This window comes from Diadema antillarum, unplaced genomic scaffold, assembly GCF_040938485.1.
Source record: "Diadema antillarum isolate AM-2024a unplaced genomic scaffold, OU_Dant_1.0 seq00000929_RagTag, whole genome shotgun sequence".
Classification (NCBI taxonomy): Eukaryota; Metazoa; Echinodermata; class Echinoidea; order Diadematoida; family Diadematidae; genus Diadema; species Diadema antillarum.
Genome location: NW_027271780.1, coordinates 125,083 through 148,002, shown reverse-complemented (window position 1 = coordinate 148,002; position 22,920 = coordinate 125,083). Strand labels below are relative to the sequence as shown.

General features: G+C 38.4%; 1 protein-coding gene across 1 annotated transcript; it reads left to right on the top strand.

Annotated features, from left to right (window-relative positions):
• Positions 1–698: 698 nt before the first annotated feature.
• LOC139741435 (amyloid protein-binding protein 2-like) lies at positions 699–18,447 on the top strand. The gene is made up of 11 exons (XM_071652016.1): positions 699–839; positions 2,374–2,462; positions 4,165–4,313; positions 7,727–7,850; positions 9,880–10,206; positions 10,792–10,897; positions 11,524–11,648; positions 12,704–12,789; positions 15,132–15,322; positions 16,095–16,260; positions 18,209–18,447. Exons 1-11 carry the CDS (start codon positions 699–701, stop codon positions 18,445–18,447), a joined length of 1,743 nt encoding a protein of 580 aa, XP_071508117.1.
• The last annotated feature ends 4,473 nt before the right edge of the window (positions 18,448–22,920 follow it).

Here is a 22,920-nt window from a genome sequence, read left to right as displayed (position 1 = left end):
GAAAAAAGAATATAATAATTTAGTTAGGATTTGTTTGCAACAGGTTAATGAAAGACTTGTGAGACGATCAACATAATCACTTCATCCTAATTTACATATGAAGTTGTAGTTGTGATCTCCATTTAATGAAAACATGTCAAACTTTACTTCTCAAACTTTTCTTATGTTCAGATTTAGTGATAGGCCTACAATATTCTGCTTGCTTGACTTCTTATTGCATGTTCACCAAGACATGGAGTCATAAATTGCACTTTAATCCCATGCTCATTTGGATTGCCTACAATCTGTTTGTCATGAATACACAATTGATTAGATTAGGATCATGCACCATCAACATGAGATGGGGCTATAAACTCCTTGACGACAGCTTTGCTGTAGTTGACCATACAGTTACAGTACCTGCGATCTGCTATGGTCATTTCCTTTCAGGTCCCGATATTGCCATATTTGACACAATTCTCCATCCCTTTTATTCTTCTACACAGTAATGTGACTCAAATGTCTCGCATCATCTACCACTCCAAGAAAGCAAGGTAAACAAACAAACAAACAAAAAAATCAAGAAAAAGAAATAAACTATTGAAGTCATCATACCACACCTGTAATATAAACAGATCCAGCCAGAGACTCATCTAAATATTGCGGTTATAACGCCTTGCGATCAAGACTAGTTATTAAATGTCCGACGAGAGGTAAACATGGCGGTTGCCAGTGAGCTGCAGTGGGTGCCAGAAACCCTCTACAATGCCGCCATATCTGCCGTTGTTTCGACGTATTCACGACACAGGAAAGAGCTTAGACCACTCCCTGAAAACATCCAGTTCGATATATATTACAAAGTAAGTTATACGTGAGTAATTTGGTGAGGGAATTCGCAAGCAGCTGTTCTGGGCGCTTGCTGTTTGCAACTCACACTGCCCAATGCAGTCAATAGAAGTAGCCTATGCTATTGTATGCGCGATATGCGTATGCCCGTGCCATCTATTTCTGTAATTCTGGTCCTGTCTTGTCAACGTCAACACGCGATAGGATGTGTTGCTAAAAGTTAACTGTTTTTTTTTTTTAACTTTTTTTTTTTAATTGTGCGTGGGTGTTTCTGTTAAAATTAGCAAATTATGTTTAGAAACCACTGAAGTCCAGGTCTAGTCAGCAATATAATATTGAAAAGTGTAAAGTAAAACCTATTTTTACATTTTATAGGGATCTACTGTAAATCCTAAGCGTTTAATACTGCCGTTAGTGTGACTTGGCAAAAAAGGGAGCTAATTTTAGTCCCTTCATGAACTCCAACCATGAGCCATGTCCATGGCAAGGTCATGGAGCTGTTTTAAGACATTTTTTTTTTTAAATTATTGAGCAGCTAAAAGAAATAGTTGTAAAGATAATTTGATGTAAACCTGAGTCTGACTGAGATGCTGCATCCACTGTTTATAAATCAAGCCAAACCAACCAAAAGCAAACAATAAAAACCTCTTTGTTGTGATGTCAATTAATCATTACAAATATTTAATGTGACCAACCGTGAAACCCATAAATTGTATCTTAAAAGAGTAAGACAGCTAAAAGAGAACTTGAGACCTTTCAGTGTCAGTGACCCTACCAATATCTTGTTTACCCTTTTTTATTATTTCATGTGTAAACTTTACATCATGAAGTGAATAAAGTGCATGGGTGGAAATGGCATGAAGAATTATCAATGAAATTGGACATATAAGTGATGCATTTACTACGCTGCATGCAAGTATTATCTGTGCCAATCTTCAATATAATTCATAACAGAGATAAGGTAGAGATCAATACAGTACACATTGTATGGCGTATGGCTGTGGTTAAACTAGTCCACAAGAATGTTTACAACCTTTGAAAAGGTCAGTTATCATAGTTTTAATGCAAAGAATCTCCTGTAGAAAAGCGAGTGGTGCCTTCCTTGTGGTAAATACCCTACACAGTCAACTCCTAATCTTTTATGTTCTTCTGTCTGCCGAGATAGGGTTGTATTGTAGATTTTTGCCATTTTGGTTAATCACTGGCTAAATAGTACAATCGCAGCAAAATGCACTTTTGAAAAAAATATGTAGCATAAATGTTACTGGCATTACTGATTTCCCCCATGATAACAGCAGTATGATGAGGTGTTATACAATGCAGTTCAATGATAAGGCATCATTTAAATGCAGTCACAGTTGGATATTGGCATTTGTAATGGACCATTACAAATGCCAATTTTGGTTTTGCATTGTTCTGATATTGTGTTTTCTAGTCTTTTTGTATGAATAGCACCAGTGCGCTTAGATAACACCGGTATAAAGTGCCATATAAATGCAAAATTATTATCATTATTACCATTATATGTTTTTCTTGTTTCTGGTACAGCTTTACAAGCAAGGGAGACTATGTCAATTAGGAATGGAATTTTGTGAGCTTGACATCTTCGCAAAGGTCCTCAGAGTCAATGACAAAAGGTGAGAAGCATCTAATCTCTTCCAGCCAAGTACTGCATGCCTGTTAGTGCTTTTCATTATTCCAAGATGCATGATTTACTCTTATTGTCAATTGTGATATTTTTTTTTTGAATTTTCATCATTTTCTGTATCATTTGGTTATGGTGAAGACAATGTTTTAGTGATTGTTTTCAATTTTATGCCCCTTGAAGGCATTTGAAGGCACATATACCAGTTTAATTTCAATATTTGACACAAATTTAGATAGTTCTGATTATTGAGATGACATTTCCATAAATACCATGATGACATCTAGATATTCAATTTCAAATTCAAGTAATTATTTTAATATATTGACAAAATGGTGCATACTATTTTCAAATTAAAAAAAAATGTAATTGTTGTTGATATATCAAAAGTTCACTGTAACGAAAGAAAACTGTGAGGCCCGAGGATGTTGTTATAATGGGAGTCACCATATGGTACCAAATAGTAAGTGCATGTGCTTGCCTTCTTTGTGTGAGACCATTTGGATTGACTTCAGTAAAAGAGGAGAAGAAACCAAATATTGTACTGACTTATTCATTCCAAAACGGACTGAATTGTGTCAGATAGATCAAGTTTACTGCTTTGGTATCAAATGCTACCTGCATGTATGATAATTGTGCTCTTAAAAAGAAAAGAAAAAGGCATTTTTATGCTGTGATCATTTTTTTTTTCTGTTGTTGGTAAAGATTTGCTGGATAGATAGTACCACAGTGGTGATATGAGATGCCTGCATGTGTCTTTGTACCCTTGACTATGCGTGCTGCTAACAGATGTGTGCAACCCCAGCCTTGGTTATTCCAGGGAGGTTGGATTCTCTGTCTGCCTATGTGTATGTTAATTTGTTTGGCCATCTGTTTGTCTGTATGTCTGTCTGTCTGTCTCTCTCTCTCTCTCTCTATTGGTCTATCTCAAGTGCTGCTATTCTGCTATCATACATGTAACGGTAGTGGTACAATTGTACATATACATTGTATCTTTGAAAAACATTTGTCATCTGGGTGTGCTTATTTATAAGATTTTTAGCATGTCTTCTGTAGCACAATATGTTCCATTGTGAATATATTCAACATTGCACCATTTATACGTTCCCTTGAGTTTATATATCTGCTGTTTGAATTAAGTGCTCTTATTTGACAGACCATACAATGATGCTCGAATGCCCTACTGTACAAAATTTCATCAAAGAATAGTTCATGTCAAGCCAATATACCGGTAATTGATAGCACAATGATTCAACATAAATTTTATCGTATAGTAAGTAAACAAAATTGTATGATTATGATATCAATATGACAGTGTGAATATGATAAATGTAGAATGACAGCATTTTATAACATTTAATTGTATATCGTATACAGAGAATATGAAAACTGTACATCGAACATAGGAACAATACAAGAAAATTGCTACATTTTGACCAATAAGCAAAAAACCAACCATTCCCCCCCCCCCCCAAAAAAAAAAGCAACAAACAAAACTCAACATGAAAACAGTTATTTCAGTATATGGGAGATCACCACAGACTGCTGGTCTTTCAAGGGCGATTTGCGAGATTTACAGATGGTTAATACTTCATTAATAAAATAATTTGCCCGTAGTACAGACCCCTGTGCTTATGACACTGTGAATGTAGAATTCTATTTATAATTTGCTGCCATATTGTTGTATCCTTCAGACATTTTCTCCACCACTGTTTCCAAGCCCTGATGGACCACGGAGTCAAAGTTGCCAAAGTTTTAGCCGACTCGTACGCCACTCATGCCTCAATAGATGGACAAAATGCCGACAGAGTCAGTAGAACAGTGCAGCTTGGCTTTTCGCTTGGTAAGTCTGGCGTTCTCGCCTCTCATGTTGCTTTGTAAGAGCTGTGAAGATTAAACATGCAGCTCTTCACTTTACAATTTGAGTTGGCTTTTGATGGAAAGTCAGAGTAGAATCAACCTAACTGACCAAGAGAACTTGTAAAATTTTTATTGGCATCTGACTGGCATACATAATAAAAAATGAAAAGGTAGTTGCAATGATTGCCACTCTTGTGTGGAAAACATGATAAAGTTTAATACAAATTCTATGATTTTCTTACCCTACGTGTGATTACAATGAATCTTCTATCATTCTGTTTCTCTGATTTCACTGCATTGATTAGACCTGACCTGAACATGAGTGGAAAATTACACTTCACCCTTTTTTCCCTCCTTTTTTGTGTATGAAAATGTCCATTACAAGCTTGAAATCAACATTATTGCTATTTTGGTCGAATCTGGTGTAATACCCGCTTGGAAATGATAGCTACCTTTTTACGTGCAGGCTCTGTGTTTACATTTCCTATGACCACTCTGTACACATGGCTAGTATTTGTAAAAAGTACTTTGTTTCTCGAGATAGGTCTGTATGGATGTGTTTCAGTGACTAAACATTACAGGCAATGGAGCTTTGATTAAAGAGCAGCCCATCACAGCTACCAAAACTCGGAAAATGTGTTGTCAAATTCTGATATTCTGGAAGCTTTCTGGGTGCTGAGTGACTCAGCAGTTTTCACCTCAAGTGTCACTTTGATATGTGTCTCATTGATCCAATCTAAATATTTGTCAATTCAGCGGATGGTATGTTATACACTGTACCATGCATGCTTTTATACTGAGATCAACTGTGGTACCGTCCAGTGAGTGATAGTGCTGTTGTGATTATTGCACATGCCGTCCATATGAAATCCCCTATTGCAGTAGAAAACAGGATGCAGTGTTACTATGTGACACTAAGGAAATATATAAATACTAAATGATGTGTTTAACGACAGCTTAATTAATGATAATAAAAATGATGATGTTGATGATGATGATGATAATAATAATAGTAATTATAATAACAACAACATTAATAATAAGATTTAAAGATATGATGTTAACTTCTTAATCAGACAATAAACTTGTAATAGTGCTAAGGTAGAGCCATGGACAAGATTGTGTAAATGGTGATAAATCGGAATGTGTATACACGATTCATGTAAGGGTATGGTTATTTCTTCTTTTTTCGGGGGGGGGGGGGGGTGAATTGTATAATTTCCTTTCATAGTTTCCATAGGCTTGTTTATCTTTTTTTTTTTTTTTTGGTACCAGACATATTAGAATGTATTGAAGTACAAAAACTCCAAAGAAACCATCCAAGCGCAACAGTTATTGATTCAAGGAATTGTTGCACAATCACTCTGGATAGTCCAAATAGTTTTCTAGCGAAGCACACTTTTTTTTTCAGAAATTTCAAGCTAATTTTGTAATAATACTAAGTATGGAAGAGAAACATAAGAATCAGTGAAGCACTGTATGTCTTGTGTTCAATAATGCAAGAAAGGCTAAGTATAGGCATTGTGTTTGAGTGTGAATATTAGAAGTGAGCTCTGGAGTGAGGCTATAAGCTCCATCAAGATGGATTTGCAGTATCTGCATGTTTGTGTGTGTGTGTGTGTGTGTGTGTGTGTAAAGGAGGAGGGCCCTTATCAGCATTATGAATCATATTATACACATCATGAAGGAGTGCTCTGATCCATACAAGATGTGTTTACCACAAAATCCAGTGCTGACTCACAGCTTTTCTGTGAGATATTTTTCTCCCCCAAAGGATGTCCATTTGATGACTGTATGCACCAAGCAAGTGTTTCATTAGAAAACAATTGCGTGATGAATTATTTAATTTTTCAGTATTCAGTTTACCACTGAGAAGTGATAAATCATATGACATTGTTTATCACTGGAAATTTAATATCTCGTGTTGGTGACTCATTTTGCAGATTCACTTAGCATTTTTTCTGTGTCTGTGAACATGTGTCACTCTTTATTTGTTTGTTTGCTTGTGTGTGTGTGTGTGTGTTTGTGTTTGTTTGTTTGTGTGTGTGTGTGTGTGTGTGTGTGTGCATGTGTGTGTACAATGTATGTGTGTTTATTTGTTATAGTGCATAAAATGGAGAAGTTTATACTGGTAGAATCCCTTCCGTGAGCTGTTTTCATGCATGTCCAGGGAATGAATTAGGCTCTCTGGAGCCTGAAATGGCAACTTACAGTGTATCATCTGAGAGTTTAGTTTTAAAAGCAATCTTATAGTGAGAGTTTGAAAGAAGCCTCTTAAAAATACAGATATCAGTGGACTAGCATACAATGTACATGTATATCATTTAAATGTTGCCATCTCTCATTGCCAAACCAGGAAATGATTCCATCCAAATTTTGGCACAGGCTACATGCTTTTGTGCTCATATTGTTGTCATGAAATAAGATTAGCTGATGATGTCATCCGTTCATGGGTCTCACATTGTCCTGCACACAAATCTTCACAAAATTTCCTGTGTATAAAAGCCTTCCATTCTGTGCATCATAATATTGTTAGTGTTGTAATCATGGCAAATATTTCGAGGGGTTTTTAATTTTTGTGAATTTTGCAAATTGGATGCTAATTGCAATTTTAACAACACATGCAATCTGATTCAGACATACAACGTAAATGTGATATTGCAGGGGTACATTTGTCCATTCATTACTGGACTCCGTGATTGCAAATTTAATGACTCACAAAATTGTCGGGAAGTTGCGATTTGCAAAAAATTACACTCTTGAGATATATGGTGTATACAATAATCTGGCAACTCCCTGAGGAGAACAGCATTACAGTTGCTAATTTTCAACCCAAAATATGATACAAATGTATGTATATTTTTTGTGTACATTCCAGTGGAAGAGTATTGAGACAATGGCTTTATTTATTCATCTTATTTGCATGTAATGTGGTTGCTATGAATGTGCTCTTCCATTAAAATACAGGAGTCTTACAGGAAGTCTATCAATTTAAATGAAATGTTTGCCATCGTATGTATGTTTGATTTTAGAGGTAACTGGAATGTGGAGTGGAATATGCACTTCAAGCATTTAAAGAAAATATTTAGAACTTAAGGGGATATTGTCATTTTCGTTGTTGCAGGCATGGGCAGTTTGCATGGAAATTTAATTCATGCTACTCTGATTCAAAATTACATCTACAAAACATCTCTGAAAAAAAAAAATGGAAGTGCATGGAGAAGAATCTGCTACTAGCACTTCAGAGAAACTCTGACCTCCTGCATTTAATTCCATTAACCCATCCTTTGTATCAATTTCTCTGTCCTTCTTTTTCATCTTTCAATCTGTCTCTAATCCAATTGTCTGCCTGCATGCTTCTCTCTCTCTCTCATTCTTTAACTCTGTACAATCCAGGCGGCTTTCTGTCTGAGGCGGGGTGGTTCTGCGACGCAGAGAAAGTCTACGAGGCCTGTCTGAGGTTATGTAAGCCCAAGACAGACCAGCAAAGACTGATGTGGGCCTTTGAATGCACCACAAGGTGAGTCTTTTGTTGTTGTTGTCACTTTGCATTTTTTAATGTGTAGTACTAATAGTTGATCCCAGGGACCATGTTGTAAAGGATGGTAATTGATTCAAAATTGCACAGCTCCTGAGATTAGCTTCTCATCTGAATGCACCAAAAATCAGTTGCAATACCTTGTGATACAAGGCCTTGGTGTGGAAAGTGTGAAAAAAAAAACAACAATCTTTTTGTTGTTTTTCTGCTCATTTGATTTTAATAGTCAAAGTCAATTTTGTAAAGTGAGCAGCCAGATTAAAGCTACAAAGTTAATTTACCAATTTGTACGGTACCTGTGTAAGTTCACCTGTAAGATGTAAAGGTGCACTACAGTATTAATGTTGAAACCAAGGACCAATCAGTAATGCAGTGAAGGTGTGGCTGAAGATCTTCAGAGAATTGGTTATTGTATAGCTTGCCAGTAGCATGGACTATCAAATATAATTCAAATGGACATGTAATGATCATTATGGTGATGATTATAATGAACAAAAACAACAGTGAGATTGATAATGATTACAAATGTTAATGATATACTCCTACTCATAGTACTTATAGTAAAAATAATCATAATTGTAATTATAGAATAGAGATTATAAAATCATGCCTATTTAGTGCCTAATGCTTTATGGGAAAGGACTCAACAGGCCATACACTGTTTTTATTTCATATTTTTTAAACTTACTTTCTTACTTTACAGCTCATACTTACTTAATTCATTAATTACTTACTCCACAAGAAGCGGGCTGTAATGCAGGTGGCCTCAATTCAATTGTGGAGGTTGTGTGTTGCCAAACTCCTGTGCCATCCATTCAAATTCAATGGGGCTGTGAAAGCTGACAGGATATTCATTTTAGGGTTTTAGGGTTTTAGGGATTTTTAGGGGGGGGGGGGGGTGGGGGTGGGGGAGGAGAGGTGGGTTGTTCAGAACGAATGATACCAGGAACTGATCTTGGTACAGTCATGATATTGATTGCTAGGGATATCCTGCTTTGGCAGTAGAGTTTTGTTTCCTTGGCATGTTGGCTCACAATGCACGGCACCTTGATCTTCTGTGTGCTGCATGTATCACACTTGATGGAAGAGATTGTTTAAAGTTTGTTCAAGGGTATTTCCTGTAGAGAGTGCTTGAAGTCATCAAACTCATACACATATTTTTATTGTTTTTTTTTGTGGTTTTGTAATACAATTGTACAATATGAGTGCAGAATTTAATGGCTTTTGCTTGAGTTGCTCAATGTGGATTGGTTTTATGTAAAGTAACACTGATGTAGATTTGTTAAAATCAATGTGTTGTTTTGTCTCAAGCACACTTTTTCCTATTCATAATGATGGAAGTTGGGCTCTTAACAATAATAGCAAGCATTATAAGGTACAGCTGTACCAGTATCAAAAAGATTAAAGCCCAGAAAACCTATACCAAGAATGTAACAGTTATGTTGAGGCATTTTTGTTGATAAACTTATTTTTGATGCTGAAAGTTGAACCATGATTTTACTCACAGTTCGATGCCAGACTTGTCCCACATATATCTTATCTTGGCTTAAAGAGTATATGCCGTAAATAGTTTTGTAAAATGTTTCATATTTGTTGTCCTCTAAATTACTTGCAAGTGAAATCCCCCCCCCCCCCCAAAAAAAAAAAAAAAAAAAAAGAAGAGGTGAAAGAAAGGAAGAATTGTAGGAAAAAATCTTGAGTAGCCCTTGCAAAGTCTTTGAATTTTAACTACTCTTCAGGTCTGAACAAACCCTCAAATAGCTTATGCAACAAGTATCAGTAACTCATGCTACGTATGCTATGACATTAAAGCTAACAGCAGTGAGTGACTACAAGCTTCTTTTGATAGGATTTTAGGGGGAGTACCAGGTTGGTATGATAATGAAAGAGTAATGTTATGAAAGGTGGTTGTCAAGTTGTCTTCCAGTAGAATTTCATCAAATATCGACAAGATCCATGGAAGCTTTGTGTAAATGCTGTACATTTGCTGTGTGTATGATGCCCTGGACAGGTTAATACATGTTCGGAATGCCAACTGCAAGTACAGCCAGGCCGAGGAGTCCTTCTCGGAGGCCCAGGAACTCTTGGACCAGCTCAAGGCCAGCCGGGTGCCCGTCAACGAGGCGGCGCTGCACGGCGAGATGTGCTCCCTGCTCTTCTCCAAGAGCCACTATGACGAGGCGTACCGGCAGTGCCAGGAGGCGCTGCGCTGCATCAACCCCCGTATGCCGGTCCGCTGCGTCATCGACATCCTGCGGCAGGCGGCCAAGGCCTGCGTGGTCAAGCGGGAGTTCAAGAAGGCGGACCTCCTCATCAAGCACGCCGTATGCCTTGTCAGGTGAGGAAGAGAGAGAGGGAAAAGATAGAATGTGACAGAGAAATGGGATCATAGAATGGGAGAGAAGGAAGGAAGTCCTCTGAAGGAATATTTTCATGCGTGGATGAAAATGTCAAAACAATTCTTTTTTTCTTTTTTTGAGCCCCTCAGTGTGGAAATCTAATTGCACAAAAATAATGACATTGACAGTAGATTGGTGACCAAAGAGAAGAACAAAAGCCTTAAATGAAGGGATGAAGAATGTATTTTTATTAAGTATTTAATGCAGATTTATTTTAGAAAAAAAAAGATTTGATCTTTGTCATGGATTTTAAGTGTCCAGTGTCATTATGTAATCAACATTTGTGCTAGAGATTATAGTGCCAGTGGTTACCATCATGACAGCTTGGCCTAGAGCAGTAAGGTGGTCATATTAAGAATGGCCATCATAATGATGATGGTGATGCTGGTGATACAATTGTAATTGGTTTGTGTTGAAGTGACACCATGTTGCAGTAAAAAGGTAGTACTTTAAATTGTAATACATTTGAGTTGGTCATATACAGTATCACAAACATCCTTGATTTTATAATCTTGTCTCCACAGAGAACACTTTGGAGTCAGGCATCCCAAGTATTCTGACGTTCTTCTAGATTTTGGCTTCTACTTACTCAATGTCGACTCAATATGTCAGTCCACGGCAGTCTATCAGGTATGGTTGCAATGTGATGGTGGTACAGATTGTTTTCACTTAATGTGTTGTTTTCTCGGTAATGTTACTCCTGTCTTGACGTTCTTCAGTACCAGTTTTCACTGGTAGAATCTAGAGGCTTATTTCACATGAAAAAGACACTAGAATGTATCATGGCTGCACCCATTGTTTCATGCATTCAAGTCAATAAATTTGGTTCTAAAGTCAGCATATTATCACCAATGATTTATGAGATTGCAACTCCATAGCCTTTTTCTTTTGGAATATTTTGAGAATTGTATCAAAGTTTTGAAAGTGAAAGGAGGTATGTTATGATATACATATTTGTCATATCAGATGAAGAAGAAGAAGAAGAAGAAGAAGAAGAAGAAGAAGAAGAAGAAGAAGAAGAAGAAGAAGAAGAAGAAGAAGAAGAAGAAGAAGAAGAAGAAGAAGAAGAAGAAGAAGTAGTAGTAGTAGTAGTAGTAGTAGTAGTAGTAGTGAAATGGTTTGTGGTTGGAGAGTTAATGTCTAAAGTTGTGATCATGGTTAGTGATGACAGAGCCATGATACTACTGTTATATCCAAACAAGTTATGTGTATGTATGTGTGATATCTTTTCTCATCTTCTCTGTGTTCTTCTCCAGCAAGCACTAGATATCCGGTTATCTGCCTTTGGGGGCAGGAACCTCCATGTAGCAGTAGCTCACGAAGACCTGGCCTATGCGTCCTATGTGCATCAGTACAGCTATGGCAAGTTTGATGATGCAAAGTGAGTAGCTCATGCTCCAGTCTCATGCTCTCAAATTTTGAATTTCTGTTGCATCAGGGCAGTCTTTAGTAAGGCTTGAGTATTATCAATTTGAAATCACCTGAAGCGTGCCTTCCTAACATTGCATAACATGTGTACCAATGAATGTGCAACATGAGGGCTGTCCTTTGCAGATCACAATAGAGATGCTTTGTATTTTATAACAAATACTGCGATGATATATTACCTCTTCCCAGCCATGCCTTCCTAACAATAGTTACCTAATCCTTGATTCGGGATAATGGAAATTAAATATCCCAAAATCATATATTGACTAAACAATTGAAGTTGAAACATTCTAGATCAAGCACTATGAGTGCCTTTCAAAGATGGATACTGGCGCTATGCAAGAAGCCGTCATTGTCATATCTGTGTGGGTACCCTTTATGGTATATGATCTTTGCATTTTTAGAAACTATCATTACCAGCTTAATTTGTCACTGATATCAAATTAAGCACAGAAGGCAATGATTCTTGAAGTGTTATTACTTCCAAACAAAATTATGATTTAGATGTAACACTTCTTATGACAATCAATTTAGAATGTGTGTTCACATTTCCTTGGTTCCTATTACAACTACGAAGGTTAGGAGGTGACTGTTGTTTCATATCAGAGTCGAAGTAGAGAAGAGTGTATTTTAGGTGCATTTAGATCAATCATAATTAGCTGATGGATGATCAATAGTATTTTCATCATTCATTCATAGTCCATGCAGTGTGTCAGTTACACCAGTCAACGGTGAAAGAGGAGAGGGCGACGGAATGGGATAGCAAGATTTGATCAGTGCAGTATTGAATTAATGTAATGTCATTCTACACTTGTACCTACGTAGTTTGAAGGCATTTCCCTCCAGATGCTGATTTTAAATTTGTTCATTGTGCGGCATCTTTATTAACCCGTTGAGGACAGGCTGATTTTGCTACAACACGCATTTCCCATAGACAGCTGCCTGAGTATACTTGGGACTCGTCCTCAACGGGTTAATTTCCCCTGTCCTATCTTTTCTGGCTTCCAGTGAGCATGCAGAGAAGGCCATCAGCATCATCACACAAATTCTCCCAGAGAACCACCTCCTGCTTGCCTCGTCACGAAGGGTCAAAGGTGAGTGGGAGGTCAAGCCTCGAGTAATTTCTTATTCCCATCTGTTCTATGTTTGGTGCTCAGAGTACAACTTACTATACAATAAAATGTTAACTATGGTCACAGGAATCAAAAGTTGCACATGCGATTGACTGACTACTCTACTTCATGAGGAATATTACAGCAAGGCTGCCATTCCCCCCCCCCCCCCAACTGTACACATGCTGAATCCTACCATGTAAAGGTTCAGCTTCCTACCTAGTACCAGGTCTGCTAGAAAGAAATGCCAATTGTGGATAAAATACCTTGCTTAGGGATACTGCATTCCATCACTCATCTATAAGCTTACCCAATCCAACATGTATGACCTTCCCCAAAGAGTAGCAAAACATATTGCATGTGACAAAGACCTGCTGTAGGCTTATTGATAGGAAGCAAGCATCCTGTGTTGAAATATGGGCCTGCTTAACATTCTGTCTCTAACAGTGTACAGACATGCAGCAATTTGATATGCCTTGACTGCCATCATGTGATGAATCAAATTTAATGTTCCCATATGTCAGTGGGATCATGAGGAAACAGACACGCCCTTCAAGTACCTGCAGCTGCATTCATTGGAAAACTTCATTAACGTTCATGGTGGTCCTAGACATTGGGACCATCTCCTCTTGGCAGGTCAATAAAGCCCCTCAATTTAGTTTATGTTGACACTAAACATGCCCGTTGAGGTACTGGATGGTGTGGCGATGCTCACTCTCCACTTCCTGGGGAGCATTCCAGCCAGTCACCATTTAAGGCATGCACATGATGATCAACCAACATTCTCATCCTACCAGATACCCATTTATACTCCTGGGTAGAGAGCAGCAATGCAGACTAAATGCCTTGCCCAAGGGCAAACGTATCAGGCTTCGTTGGGCTCGAACCCACGAACCCAAACTACGCTCATGTGATTCAGAGACGGAAAGTAATATAAATCAATTCAGTGAAACATTTAGTTATTTAAATTGCAGTGAAAATGAACAGTAAATCATTGTAAGGATGTTTAAAAAACAAACAAACAAAGGCTTGAATGGATTAAAAAATATTATTGGTTGAAATTAGATGCTGCAGATAACCTAAACCATGGAATCAGTGATGCATACAATGAAGTACGCCAAGAGCTGTTTGCAGATACACCGAATGCATACATACTGATTGCAAAAAACCAAGGGTGTGGCACTGTGCCCTGTGCGTGTACACAAGATTCATTTTAATGGGACAATGAAAGATCAATTCGTGCCTAGTAACGACATTCCCTCTTTTGCATAAAAAATATGGCTATGCTGTTGAGACAGATATCAGTATGCGTCTGATATGGAGGCAGCGTATCCCATTCAAAGCATATTACTTGTGGACATGTTTGAGTGCATCCTTGCAGTCTCTGAATGTAGTACCAGCACTATGCCTTGCGCTTGAAGAGACATTTAAGTTTTATAGGACACTTACAGAGCACTGTAGACCTACCTCCTCCCAGGGGCACGGAGGATGATATTTGCCTTAACTTATCTCTGTGTCAGGTGTGGTGAATTTATATATTTCATGAAAATATGAAGATTTGTGCAAGCCACTCTGTATAGTCATTATTCACAGAGCAGGGATCAAAATTGCATTAAACAAAGCTTTAGAGATTGATATCTTTTTAATATATTGTCTGATATTCTTCAGAATTCTTTGTTAGTTTGTTTGTTTCCACTAACCTTTCTGCATGCCCTGAATCCATGTACTTGTTTTGGGGGTTTGGGGAGGTTTCTCCAATAAGACCTCTGTGACAATCTACATTCAAAGACTTTGATGGCAGAACGAGTTAACTCCATTCTTGTCAGTTTGAGATATTAACAATTAAACCTGTTTAAAAACAAAGAAAGTGCTAAGAAAAATATGGGATGTTTTTTATCATGTCTTAAAGAATTTTCTAGTCATGCAACAAGTAAGATATCACTGGAAAGATGCTATTTTGGTCTATCTGATGGTTGGCCTTCTTAGAAATGTTTGCAAATGGTGATTAACCCATTTTACAAGGATCAAATTCCTTACTTTAATAATGAATACTATATACGCCATATATTAAGCGAGTCTAAATTTTCGTGAATCGGGACTTCCGGACGATTGCGTGAGGGGTTAAATTCGCGATCATGGAGTACAGTGCTGAACAGAAAAATGTATACGTGCACGTCACATTCATATCGGGATCGGAGTCAATATTTTCGAGTGTCTTTAAATTCACAAGTAGCACCTGACTTGCGAAATTCGCAAAAATAAAAAACCTCGCGAAATATTTGGCGCATACAGTAACAGATCACATTTTTTTCTGGTTTTCCTAGCCCTGATCCTAGAGGAGATAGCCATCGACTCCCACGACAAGGCCATGGAGACCAAACTCCTACAGGAGGCCCACGACCTCCACCAGAGCTCCCTCAACCTCGCCAAGCAGGCCTTTGGCGAGTTCAACGTCCAGACGGCCAAGCACTACGGCAACCTGGGGCGGCTCTACCAGTCCATGAGGAAATTCAAGGTGCTTTTGTCTATTTTATTTCTTTGGATAACTTCATGTTGAGTAAATTTGGTTATTAATGGATTAAAGGAATAGTATAGTATTGGTTGAATTGAGGATTTAGCTTTCAACTTTTTGTGAGATACTGTACTTACAAACCACTTTATGAATGTGAAAGAGCATATAATTCTGGGAGGAATTCAAAGTTCATCTGATGAAAATCGGTTTTGAAATGGCTGAGATATTCAAAACAATGTAAAACAAAGCAATCCTGATAAAAGTTGGGTCCCAACTTTTAATGGGATTGCTTTGTTTTTGGATATGTCAGCCATTTCACAGCCCATTTTCATCAAATATACTGCGAATTCCTCTCAGAATTATATGCTCTTTGATATTTCATAAGAGGTTTCTCATTATCTTAACAATATCATCACAAAAAGTTGGAAACCTGAAGCCCCACCTCAACTGAAACTGTACCGTCATCATGTTAGGTTTCCCATAGATGACAAAACTATACAAGAAATTTCAGTCATTATGAGAATGTAGATGGAAGATGTGATTCCTTGTTAGTGTGTGTGTGTGTACATATATGTGTGTGTGTGTTGTAACATTGTTCAAGGCAACAGTGCACTCTACTTGAAAAGTCAATCAAATTGCCATGTAACATTGATAAGATTGATGTCTCAGATTGATTTTGGATAAGTGAATTGGCTGATTCCTTCAGTGCTCACATGTGAATCATAATACAAATTATGTTAAAAACATTGTCAAACATCCCCATCGATCTCCATAGATGGCTGAAGAGATGCACGTCCGTGCAATAAAGATCAAGGAAAAACTACTGGGGGAAGAAGACTATGAGGTCGCCCTGTCCGTGGGTCATCTGGCATCGCTGTACAACTACGACATGAAGCTCTACGCCAAGGCAGAGGAACTCTACCTAAGGTCCATAGAGATAGGTGAGCACCACAGCGATTCTCTTGTTTTTTTAATACAACTTACCGAATGTTTTCCTGTCGCAGGGGGGAATTTACTCCAAACTGAGGACGCTGTTTGGAAAAAAAGCGGTGACAGATCAAGCAATATGGCAGTTCTTTCAAGTACAGCATGAAATACGTCTCTTACGAATCCCGAGAGCAGTTTCAACTGGCCATCTGGTTCATGCCTTTCATGCTGTCAACTTCACACCTTTTTTTATACCTCCGCCAAACGAAGTTTGAAGGGGGTATATAGGAATCAGCAGGCGGTCGGGCGGTCGGTCCGTTGCAAATCTTGCGTCGCGAACTACTTCCTCAGTTTTCAACCGATTCCCATAAAACTTGGCACAGATGTGTGCCTTGGGTTGTAGATGTGCAAGACGTATTTTTTGACAGTACCCAAAAGTACGTTGCCATGGTAACGGCATATTATGGGCAAAAATGGGTACAAATCCTGCGTCGCGAACTCCTCCCACAGTTTTTGATCAATTTTTATGAAATTAGGTACAGATGTTCATCTGAATATGTTAATGTGCAAGACACATATTTCCGCAGTGGCAAAAAGTGCGTTGCCATGGTAACGGCATGTTATTGGTAAAATATAGGGCAAAATGCTTCATGGCAAAACTGCTTCATCAGTGTTCTTCCAATTCTCATGGAATTCATATTGAATGTTTGTCTTAGGATATAGGTCAGCATGACACATTTCTTGACAGTGACAAAAAGTATGTTGCCATGGTAACAGCTCACATATTATGAGCCAAAATGATGGAAAATTTTGTGTTGCAAACTACTTCCTCAGTTTTTGCCCAATTTCCATGAAACTTGGTACAGATGTGTGCCTTTGGTTGTAGATGTGCAAGACGCATTTTTTGACAGTACCCGAAAGTACGTTGCCATGGTAACGGCATATTAATTGCAGAAGATCAAGGAAAGATCTTGCGGATTTAACTACTTCCTCAGTTTTTTGACCAAAGCTTATGAAATGTGGCACACACCTTGATCTTGGTGGGAAGATGTGGAAGACATATTTTTCGGACGTGTCGGAAGCTGCGTTGCCATGGTAACGGCATATAAATGGCAGAAGATCAAGGAAAGTTCTTGCGGATTGAACTACTTCCTCTGTATTCGACTGAAGCTCATGAAATGTGGCACACACATTGGTCTTGGTGGGAAGATGTGCAAGACATAATTTTTGGACGTGTCGGAAGCTGCGTTGCCATGGTAATGGCATATTAATTGCGGAAGATCAAGGAAAGATCTTGTGGATTGAACTACTTCCTCAGTTTTTGACAAAAGCTTATGAAATGTGGCACACACAATAGTCTTGGTGGGAAGATGTGCAAGACATATTTTTCGGACGTGTCGGAAGCTGCGTTGACATGGTAACGGCATTTAAATGGCAGAAGATCAAGGAAAGATCATTCCTTGGGTAAGACTGTCGTCACGGGGCGGGGGTATTAATCACCTTAAGTGATATTTCTAGTTTTTTTTCTATTCAAAAAAGACAAAAAACTCATGTTATTTTTCTGTTTCTTTTTTTCATAACTTTCCATATCAACGGAGATTTGTGAGGGCATGATATTCTGTAAAATTTTTTGTTCTTTTTTTTTTCAAAGTTATAAGAGACATGCTTGTTATCACCAGGGAGAAAATTTGCCCGCATTGAGCCAGTGGAGATAACAAGTGATTTGCCCTACATAAGAATGTGTATTACTGTTAGTATCATCATCAACCTGACATGGAAACCTAAAGGCATTTTTTTTAATGGTAATGAAAATATTTCAAGTTTTATCCTACTTTTAGCCTCTTACCTTGACAACCCTCACCCATTCTGTAATGCTTTGGAATTTTTAAAAAGAGAAATAGTGTCAAACTGTATTGATGTTTTTCCAACTGTATTGATGTTTTTCCTCCTGCTCTGCTGCAGGCAAGAAGCTCTTTGGCTCAGGCTACAGTGGGCTGGAGTACGACTACCGGGGGCTGATCAGCCTCTACTACAACACCCGCAACCACTCGCGCATGTATGAGTTCCAGGAGGTGCTGAATCACTGGAACAACGTGCGGGAGGGAAGCAATGGGCCAGTGGACATCCTGGAGTACCTGGCCAACTGCCGCAGTGAGCTGACCACCAAGGAGGTCATCGACAAGTTCTTCAAGCAGGACTAGTGACTGCTGGAAGGAGGCGGCGGCGGGGGAGTAGGAGGGAAGAGGAGGCCCTCATGTGTGCCAACGTGGGATAGTGTGGCTTCTGCGCTGTCTCAGCTGCTAATCTCGTAGGGGGCAGTGCATTGTCTCTGGGTCTTGAACGAAGACTATACACTCCAAAGAAAGCCTGGCCTTGGATTATCACCACTGTCTCACCATACTCACGATTGTTATCATCACACTAGTGCAGGCGGTCTGATATCTCGTTCTACACTTTACGATATATTAGGGAGTATCAGATCAGAAGTATCTTCCATATGCCCGTGTGTCCAGCAAGGAGGACCGTTACGTTTGTTCATATCCTTTGCCTGTTCATTCGAGCTCTGTATCCCACAGCACAAATTCATGCACTGCCTAAAACAGAGAATACACTCTTCCCCTACACCGATGCATTTATTGTGATTATAGGGTGTGCATGTCAAGGGGAAACCAGCTCACAGCCTTGGAGCTGGACAAGACTTATGTGTGCTTACTGGAGCTTGAGACTCTCCATTAGGGAAAAGCTTGTGCTAAAGTTGATTTGCGAAAGCAGAAACGACCGACCTTCTGGTTACTCATTTGCTCTGTATGTACATTATTTGGAGAGAAGTACTCATAGAATTATGAATTGCTGTTCAGCCGTCATGTTTGGTTGACTCTGTTCGTTGCTCAATTTTGCTGTACAACGAAAAAAGAAAATATTGCTGAATGACGAGTGGCATAGTAAGATGAATAGTGACGTCCCCTAGTTGTCCCCCTCCATTCTGTGCTAGGCTTTCAGTGCTTTAAAGGTGTTGAAAAAGGACGCATTGACTGCTTCTTAGTGGTAAGCATGAATGTGAACTGCGGGGAATGCTTGGTACTCGTAGAGTATCCTCCCTAGTTTGGTGACCTGCATTATTCTTTACCCCGTGAAGACACTTATTGGACTATTTTGAGGGTGTCTCATCATTCCATAGTGCATCACCAAGTTTATTTCCCTCCCCTGGCACATCCTATTTTGTTTGTAGTGTCTGCAGTGACTGTGGAGCAAGCACACAAGTATAGCCTTTGGCATGTCATTGCTACAATTCAATGACAAAATGTTGATATTTATTAGACATTGAAGAAACAACAGCAACAACAACAACTCATAATGAGACTGCTACACAGGCAAGTAATGGTGACATGCTTGAAAGATTAACTCTGTATGCCAGTGTCTAGTAATCTAATGACAAAGCTTCCATGTATTAACATTTGCGTCAGTTATGCACTTCCACTGTAATGTAAAAAGGCATTAATTGCGTAGCCTCTACAAGTAATTAATGCCATTATTGTCCTCATCTGACTGAATAAGTTTTTTAGCTACAATATGTGCTTGGTAACATCATTCCCCTTTTTGCATAAAGAATATGTGTCTGTTGTTGAGACAGATACCAGTATGGTTCCATTGTAGAGGCCACATGTCTCACTCAGATCATTTTACTTACATGCATGTGTTTGAGTCCGTTCCTGCAGTCAACAAGTTCTACACTTGTACCTCTCTTGAATGTTATAAAGCCAAGTAGAGAGTTATCCTGTGCAGACGTACAACCGTCCTCCTGTGTCGACTATACCTGTCACTTTTACAGGAATGATTTATGTTAGGGCGAAGGATTGCATCAGAAATAGAAAACAGAGTGTGTGCTAATGCTTAAATAGATGGTGCACTTCATCCAAAATGTCGCCAGCCATATTCAGTGTCTAAAGAAACCTGGGACAGAAGTGATTTTGCTTTTGTTTTTGTTTTGTTTTTTGCAGAAAGGATGTACTAATAGTCAAGAAAGTGCTGAAAATATTATGGTCTACTCAAAGTTTCTCTGATTTGAATGGATCAGTGGACATGTGTACATCAAATCAGACTCAGAAATTATTCGAAAATTTGCCGCAACTCATAAGAAATGAGACGTCTTATCTCCCCTACGTATTTGATAGCAGGAAGTGTGGAATTACTTTTAGACATTATTGTTTGAGAATGCATTGAGATGAAGGATACTCTGAGCTGATGACTTTTTCATGCCAGAAGTATGGATGTCATCCCTACCCATGTCATGTTTGTGTTTTATAGGGTTTGCTAGGCTCGTAGTATTCTTGGCAATGGAAGCTAGCTTGGAGGGAAAAAAAAAAGAATTGGGATATTTGCTCTTGCTGTGATATTATTCGCGTATCTCTGAGTTTCAAGAGTTTCTTTTAGGTGTCAAGTGAATTGATTTAGAGCTTTCTGAGGTGATAGAGTTTTGTTTTATTTTGCCATGCTGCAGTTGCAAATATGCTATTGTTTATGTGTTGAGAAATAGCGCTGTGCTTTGGAGGGAATATTGGGGGATATGGAGAGTTTGCTTGGAACGTTGGCTCAATGCATGTGCCATTCTTCTGGAGTTACCAAACAAAATGCTGTAATGGTGACAATGATACTCTCGTTATAACTCCAGTTACTGGATGGGACATGGGAGATTGTCAAAATATCTGTTTGCTGTAAACAGATTTCAGTGCTGTGTGTGTGTCAAGACGGCTTGTGGCTGCAGTCTTCACCATTCAAACTACAAACATTTGAAGGGAGCACTCTCTGGCCAAAGCATAATGTTACAAAGACCGTTTTAAAATGGTTTTGATGATGAAGTACATCAGAATTGGCAGAAAAATGTGTGCTGTACAATCTAGAACTCTTACAACAAGACTTTCAATATACCAAGGACCTGTGAACAACACAGATTGTTAGGCAGAGGGGTGGGGTATTGCTGATATATCATACTCATCCGTTTACATGTGCTATTTATGAAGAAGTGCTCTCAAGTTGTTTCTGTTTGATGGGAAACCAAACCTGCTTTGTGGATGGATGCATTGCTTGTGTGTGTTATTGCGAATTACTGTGTGTAGAGAACCAACAATCTTGCTTGAGTTGTGTTTAGACTCATATAAAGAGTTATACAGAATTATATGTGTAAATAGCGAGTAGACAAAGGAGATAGAAGTGGGGGAGAGAGAGAGAGGATGAGAAAGGAAGAGAAAATGCTGTTACAGAAGAAGAATAAGTAAATGATAGCATGGAGACATTTTGTTTGTTTGTTTGTTTGTTTGTTTGTTTGTTTGTTTGTTTGTTGTTCTTTTTTTTGGGGGGGGGGGAAGGATTAGCATTGAAGTGATCCAATAGTTATATCAACTCTAGAATTAAAGTTTACAGCTGCAATAGACATTTTTGAAAATTGTGGGGTAAAAGCTTATGGAACTGTTAATTGATATGCACACTACACACTGCACTGTAGTCTTCACATTTTGTGTAGGTGTATGCATTGTGACATCAAGTGGAACAAGGAAATAACAAAAGCAAAACCAAGAAAGGAAGAAAAGAGGAGAAAGAAAAGCATACCAAAGAAAATAAAGTCTATTTAGTATACCGCCAAACATCCAAAGAGATCTCCTTTAAGAATAGTCCCATTTCATTAATGTGACTTTAATAAGAAACAATGAAATTAAACAATGGCAAGTGATTTAACATTATTGAGCATGTTAATAAGAAAATAACCAGGTGTGAAATGATAAAGTTTGACATGTTTTCCCAAAACTGATATATCACTTTAACCCTAAAAAGACTGGGCTATTTTGGTAGCTCGAAAGACTGGGGGGGGGGGGGGGCCTAAAGGGCCCCCCCTTAAGATCTCAGCCGTGGATCGCGCGATCGCCGCGGAAATTTGCACAATGGTAGTGTGTGATGTAATCTACAAGATCGTATATTTAAATTTTCCAAAATAGTCTTCTTTTATTTTATTTTGATTAATTATGCTAATTTATGCGATAAAGCAGACTTTTTTATCTAAATCAGTAAATAAAGCTCCAAAAGTGCTCATTTTTGGTCTAGATATTCTTTGTAGCATTCTTAGCAAATGTACTTGAAAAAAAATTCGGTATCAAAATTAATTTCTTATTTATTTTATTGTTTTATGAATTTCTTATGTATTTCTTTGTTTTTTCGACCTTTTGTTTTTGTTGTTTTTTTCAGCAAAATTTGTGGCAGACCCTTTTTGAAGCATAATACTACTAAAACAAATTGATTTTAGCCATTGAGAGTAAAAATAAGCATATTTATATGAACCATGTGATAAAACTCAATTTGTATTGACTTTGTACACAAAATCACATTTTTAAGCCATTTTCGGTCTCACATGCATGTACAAAAAGTTATGTAACTTCAGAACCGTACCCCCGGGCGTCACAAATTTGGTGTCAAAATGTGTGGGAAACTCGAAAGAAAAAAGTCATAGAGCATCGCGGCGAGAGCATTGCGTGTTGCTGAGTAATCGCGCGAAATGTCGAGGGGGGGGCCTTTTAGGCCCCCCCCCCAGTCTTTTTAGGGTTAAACCACAGAAGCAAGTAAGATGAGATGACGAGATCACTCCATTGGCTTACTCTATGCCTTTCTCTCTCATTCAGATGTGAGGA